The sequence below is a fragment of the Sinocyclocheilus rhinocerous genome, unplaced genomic scaffold (assembly GCF_001515625.1).
Source record: "Sinocyclocheilus rhinocerous isolate Xijiao unplaced genomic scaffold, SAMN03320098_v1.1 scaffold781, whole genome shotgun sequence".
Classification (NCBI taxonomy): Eukaryota; Metazoa; Chordata; class Actinopteri; order Cypriniformes; family Cyprinidae; genus Sinocyclocheilus; species Sinocyclocheilus rhinocerous.
In genome coordinates this window covers 1,782,011-1,789,049 of record NW_015658395.1, presented here as the reverse complement: position 1 = coordinate 1,789,049, position 7,039 = coordinate 1,782,011, and the positions used below count along the sequence as shown (strand labels likewise).

The window sequence follows — 7,039 nt, the reverse complement described above, 5'->3', positions numbered from 1 at the left end:
TTTAAGATTATCCCCCATGCGTCAGTTTAAAAATTTACACAGAGGTCCTTAGAGGATAAAAATATCTAATATATATATATATCATAAAAATATAATAAAATAGTGCATAAAAATAAATTCAATTAAAAAAAATTATAAAATACAATTTTCATTAGATGAAATGAAAGTAGACTAAAGTGGACTCAAATACTTTAAATATGTTGACATTATTATTCATGTTCTACACTTTCTAATATTTGTTCACAAAGACAATCAAATGTTTTGTTGTATAACTTCTTCACAAGGTGTATGTGCATTAGGCTTATGCTGTGTACCAGCGTCATAAACAAAACAAACAGAAAAAAATGGTTAATCACAGTTATTTGAATGACAATTCAGCATCAGTCAAAATGTCAGGGTCGTGACAGCTCAAGCAGCGATGACTCACCTGTGTCTTGCCCAGCAGCTTATATGCCAGTTGAACTTTGGTGTAGTGAGAGACATCAAAGTGCTTGCAGGTTTTGGACAGCGCCACATCTAGCTGTTCCTGCATAAACGAGCACAAAATCAGCAAGATCAGCACAGGAAGTTCAATGGCATAATTTGAGTGCATATGGAAAGCAGAAACAGGCAAAAAAATAAACATTTAGAAGCCTCATTTTATGGTGCTGAAACGTACAATTACCACAAATGAATGAGGGCCATAATAATCAATGGTTTAAATCACAGATGATACTGAACGCACAACTTCATTTTGAGCTCAAAGATAAGCATTCGCATTCTTAATGAGTTGAGACGTGCGCTGCTACAGAAATAGAAAAGTGGCGTGAATCATTGTCATTTTGGTAGCAGCGCTCTGCGTTGGCACAGGCGCCGTGCTATTCACTAATGCGTGTGATGAGACAGCGAATGAGATAAAAAGACGGGGAGGAAGGGAAAAGAAAGAGTGAGAGACATATATTAAAAGAGAAACATGAAAGAAATGAGAAAAAAGAGCAAGTCAAAGAGTAAAGGAGTTGTATGTGAGGCTGAACGCCATCCAATTACATTTGCCACACAGAAATCTCTGCATAATATAGCAGATAACACAAACAGCACTGCTTGAGAAACTGTGTGTGTGTGTGTGGCTATGCGTGTGGCGGTATAAGCTTGAACGAAGCTACCAAGTCCTGAAAGACTGCAATTTATTTAATAAAACACAGTCCATCTGCCTCTGGGCCTGAGAGACCAAATGCTGGCAGACTGACACCCTGGGCGCCACTGTTAGACGTACAAACGCATGGTCAAGTGTTCCTTCCGATCTGTTTAATTCATATAAAGTTGAGGCACTACATCAGGGCAACTGCTGTTGTTAAATCTGTCAAGGGTGCGTGAGTGTTTCTGAAGGGAATAGGGTGATCTGAGATTGAATGTCTGATTCAATGAAGAAGGTGGTCACCATCCTAGATTCCTGTCTTTTGCCTAAGGACAACAACAACAAAAAAGTCACATACCTCGATTTGCTCCAGAGTGTCTTGCAGTTTGGAATTCAACTCGCTGATGGGGAAAAAAAAGAGACAAGGGTGGCAAACGGTGAATAGGAATACAAAACAACAGAAATGTTGGTTCATTGTGAAGCACAAGTAACCATTGTATTCTGTTTGCAGGGTAACACAAACCACCAAAAACATTACAGCAACATGTTGGAGGCAAAAACAGCTAGCTTTCTCCGAGAGTGAGAGAGAGCACTAAACACACAACCTGCCTCACAGACTGAAAAAAAAACAGACACTGACATTTGAAAAACAGGGGTGTATTTTTACAGAGCGTGGCTTCTTGCTTATCTTGTGCAGCGGGAAGACGACTGATGTGTGTTGTTAGTGTCGAAAGGGGTGTGCTAAACTAGTCAGTGGGTTTTCTGAATGAGGGAGGGAAAAAAATGACTAGTCTGTCTTACGAAGGCCATGAATAATAAGGCTGATTTAGGGTCACATCAATCACACTCCAATCAGATGTCTTTCTTAGGGAACTCAACAGTAAAGCTGTCTTTCCACTATCTCCAACATTCATGTACTATTATCGCATTTCGGCCCTAATGGCAGTCACACCGAATTTTCAAATTGGTTGTGAAGCAGCCGTTACCCTCTGAATAATGTATATATGAATTTATCCACCCAAAACAAATGACCGCCATATTTGTTTGAAATACACTCATAGCAGGTTTTCTATAGCTAATCAATGTAAATAATTATGTAATGGTAATAAAATATTTAGTCTGGACATAATTATTCATAAGCACCAACTTTACAGAAATAGTGTTTAGGATTAACATTTTAGTGCAAAAATGCTACACATTAGGTTTTCATTTAAATACATTACATCCGGTTAAGTGGTCGGATATGGTCTCACGCACTCGATAAAGTCCATACAAATTCAGAACTCCTTGAAAATGAATACTTGAACGATACTGAAAAGGCGGTTTGAGGATTTTTTCTGCTTGCCCATTTGACCCAGTATTTCAGATTTGTGTTCGCTCTAACAATTTCACTAAATAAATACATAATAAACATTTAAAATTGCAAAATGGCTTGTTTAAAAGATATAATTCTATATTTAAGTATTTTATAGTTACTTTATTAGATTTTATTTATTATACTTTTTTTTTTTTTTTACTTGTTTCATGAAAAGAACTAAGAAATTTAGAATGTGCATAAGCATAATTTGCAACCAAATGTGTGTTTTTTTTTAAGATTTATTTTTTTGTGTGTTTTTTTACTTGTATAGGACAGTGGAGAAGTGACAGGAAGCTAAGGGGGGGGGGGGGGGGGGGGGGGGGGGGGGGGGGGGGGGGGGGGGGGGGGGGAGGGGGGGGGGGGGGGGGGGGGGGGGAATCGGGAAAGGTCCTCGAGCCGGGAATCGAACAAGGCTATCAGCACCAACTTGCAAACAAATGTTTGTTTATAGGTCCTAAAAATGCAAAAAAATCAGTTAAGTTAAAAATGTCAAATAAAAAAAAAAATCTATACAAAATACCTTGTACCACATAAAGGACCTTAAGTCTGACAGTAAATGTTGAATATAGTGGATTTGTTACACAAGTGCTGCTTTGATGGCTGTAATAGCAGTGCTTTAAATGGAATGGGCCAGCAGCATCTCGAAATGTATCCCTTTAAAGCACTGCCAGTAAAAATACTAAAGCTAAAACAAAAATTAGAGTAAAAAAAAATCTGACCCATCTGATCCCATTAGTGTCTAAAAAAGCAAACATTTGGGCCTCTATGAGGAACCAGCTGAGACTTGGAGCAACATGATACTAGCAGCAACTTTGCCGGTGGCCACGCATAATCATGATCTGACAATTAAGAACAACTGTATTTTATTTCACAAGCTAACTCGGCTTGACATGAGGGATTGCCTGGCCACTGTGGGGACCGTCTCTTCCTTTTCCTCATCCTTCCCTTTTTCCTTCTCTTTGAAGGCACTGGATGCAAAAAGAGGTGTTCCAGAAAACTGAAAATTTAAGGGGGTCTGAATACTTTCCGTACCCACTGTAGATGCTCTAATTTTGCCACAATGCACGATTCTTGGCATGAGGAACCGCATCCGTATACCAACGCACGGCTGGTGTGCAAAAACAGGAGGTGTTTTAATATGCAACATTCTATTTGTGTTGTTATAAAAAAACAGCAGGAGAGGATGTGACCTTTTCATGAAAAAGCTGATTCCTTCAGACAAATGATTTTGAGTGCTGGTGTCCTGGACAAGTTCTTGCAAAGGCTGATGGGAGGATGCAGAAGTCCTTTAGTCTGCCTAAATCCATCACAGTGGGCTCTGACTCAACGTGGGTCCCCTTTTCCCTTTAGGGCCCTCAGAGAAACCCAGCATCACGTCGAGCTGATCAATTACTTCTGACTCACAGCTCGTCACCACTGTGCCTCTCCGAGCTTCGCTGTTTCCTTCAAGAAGGCCTTGCGAAATCACATTTTAATGAGCTTTCACGACAGGATCCGTTGAACAATAAAAACATTTCCATTCAAACGGTCTCTTATCATTATCATGACATTAGGCAAGAAAGCGCAGAGAGGAAAGACCAAGACTTTTTTTTTTTTTTCCCATTTCAGTTTCGGAACATAAATCCTTTGCTAATAGCATGGGGCCAATGGTGTCAGATGTGATTAAATTAAAGGATGTAGCTGGATTTGTGGGTAGTGTTTTTAAAAGTTGAGTGTGCTGGGCTGTAAAACCACACCGCTGGGCACTTTTGCGGCTTACGTCTCTTTCCAATTAACTCCGCTTTCTTGCACCTGAGCGAGCAAACAACTGAAGTATCCATTACTGGTAGAATAAGTGCTGATATATAGTCTATAACTAGCTGCAGGAAAAGCAATTACTTGGAAAAAGTCTCGAAGATGTCCTCAAAATCCAAAACAGGTTTATCTGTGAAAGTCTGCAAACGGAAGTTTTTAAGATGAAGCAACATGTGAATCACAATTTATTTATATTGCAACAGCACATAGTTCATGCCAAGAAAGCAACTGATGGACATCTGCTTTGACTTTAAAGCTGTCATATCACAAGAAACCAAATTTCCCTTGATCTTTTGAGATAGGTGTTTGACGTAGGAACACATACTGTAACCATCAGAACTTGAAACTTCCCATCCAAAAAAGCGACTGGTTCTGAACTTCTGCAACTGTCTAGCATTAGATAAATTAATGTAATATATATCTGTACATGTAAAAAGTCAACCAGACCATAAGAACTTGACCCAGGCTTTGCAAAAAAGGTTGCTGCTAAAGCATAGGGTAATTAAAAACTACACTGAATGCAAAATCAAATCTGGTTCCCATGTGAATTGGGCATTTCATAAAAGCAAAACACAGCATTCAGTTCTAGAACTATGATAAAGTACGGAAAATAGTTATGTTTTGGTGGCAGATTAAAAAAAAAAAAGAATTAAAAAAACATTATACACTACTGTTCAAAATATTGGGGTCCTTAACTTAATTTTTTTTTTTTTTTTACATTTAAGTCTCTTATGCTTACCAATACTGCATTTATTTGGTACAGTAACATTTGTAATATTGCAAAATATTATTACAATTTTTTTTTTATTTTTATTTTTTACATATTTTAAAATGTAATTCATCGCAAATCTGAAATTTTAGCAGCCTTTACACCAGTCTTCAGTTATATATCCTTCAGAAATCATTCTAATATGATGATTTTGTGCTCAAGTCACATTTCTTCCTAATCAATTCAATGCTGAAAATATTTAATATTTTTTACAGAAACACTACATTTTTTACATGACTTTTTTCAGAATTTTTCATGAACAGAAAGTTCAAAAGAACAACATTTATTTGAAATACGTTTTTTGTAATTAAAACATCTTTATTGTGACGTTCAATAACGTTAACTGCTGAACAAAATTATTAATTTCTTTTTTAAAAAGTCTAAACTCCAAACTTTTGAAGGTAGTGTACTGTAAGTGCAGCTCAAAAACAATTCAAAATATGAGACACCTTTAAATGTTCTACTCTCAAAATTCAGCGGATGCATGTGGTAATTTCCAAAACCCCAGCAAAACTAGTTTTGAATATTTGAAGGTCAGTTAGCAGGCACTTTGACAAAGCACACCAACAGCAATCCAGCTTTTGACAGTCTCCCAAACAGACAGTATGAGTAATTTTGCAACTGCTTGCGTTCACAAATCAGTGGGTATTCTTCTTTATGGTATCCCTGTCAATTCTCATTCTCTGTAGGTCTGTTAAAACGTTTGCATTTAAAAAGGCACAGGGAGACACAGATCTGAAATCGGAGTATAATAAACTTGTAGAATTTCAATCTCAAAGGCAAGAAATACAGTTTTACTTTAGAAGTAAGGAAATAACCAAGTGACATTTCACTCCGTGGTATTGACCGCAGGTATTCCTAGACTCCCTAAACTCAGACATGGAGTACGTCCCTTCTGAAACTCTTTGCTCAGATTCAAGCAGTGACATCAATACCTGCCCACACAAACGTCTCACAGCTTAGAATCTCAATGCATCCAATTATACATCTTATCACTTTTCCCTGCAGGGATCGAAATGAGCAAACCACAGTGGTATCACTATAAAAATCATGAGATTCCATCAAACATGTTTTTATTAACAAGGGTTGTGGCTCTTGAATAGTACTCCACGCTCCTGAAAGAGTGTGCTGAATTGTAAAACAGGTGGATGAATTTGCAGTCAAAGGAATGTTTTAGTGGTTCAACTGGCAGTGCCTCAATCCAGATGTGCACAGCCTTATTAAAGTCAAAGGACATAACCTGCAACAAAGTTCAAGAGGAGAGACAATGATTTGCAGATGAATCCTGACCAAAGAGGCCTACAACACCTGAAGACCGCTATCAGTTTCATACAATTTTGGGCACTGAATTTTTAAGCCAATCATCTGAGCCAAAAATGCTAAGTGAACAATAATAAATCAGTTTCATACTTTTAACAGCCTGCCAATTAGGGGGGGGTGATCTTCCCAAAATATCATATCAGGATCTTATAATGCAAAATTACAATCCACAATCTGAATCGCGATCTTCCCAATTTTGAGATGTACTATCGAGAATGCCCAGAATGGAACAAGCCTATAACTTATTTGCACAGATTATAAAACACAGTATTGCATTAAACAATTAGTTGTCAAAATGGTTAAACTTTAAAACACTGCATCACTGTATGAATTAAATATACATTGATTCTTATTAAAGTTATAAAGTGATTATTTTGTTGTTTGATTAACATTAATGGCACAGACAGCAGTGGGTCTATTAGACGTCTGTCTCTTTAACCCCTTAGTCACCCCCCATTCTCGGCATGGAGACACAAATGACATACCCAAAATAAAAAGGTTGCTGCTCATGAGTCTTTCTTACTAGATACATAATCAACATATGTTCACAAAGCTGACACTTCAAAGTTTACCGTTCAGGAATCAGAATTACTCGGACTGTTATGATAATAAAGATATATAAGCTCAAACATGAAAACAAAAATAAAAATATTAAAAACATATTTTTTAAATGTATAAAAAAATA

At 37.3% G+C, this 7,039-nt stretch overlaps 1 protein-coding gene across 2 annotated transcripts in view; it reads right to left on the bottom strand.

Moving 5' to 3' along the window:
- The window catches only part of vps50 (VPS50 subunit of EARP/GARPII complex), a 141,897-nt gene that overhangs the window by 101,088 nt on the left and 33,770 nt on the right, over window positions 1-7,039 (bottom strand). For both annotated transcript variants that reach the window (XM_016530397.1, XM_016530398.1), the window contains exons 10-11: window positions 1,473-1,515; window positions 428-526 (exon numbers count right to left, since the gene is read on the bottom strand). In XM_016530397.1, coding sequence (XP_016385883.1) covers window positions 428-526; window positions 1,473-1,515 — 142 coding nt within the window. The remainder of the gene's footprint in view (window positions 1-427; window positions 527-1,472; window positions 1,516-7,039) is intronic.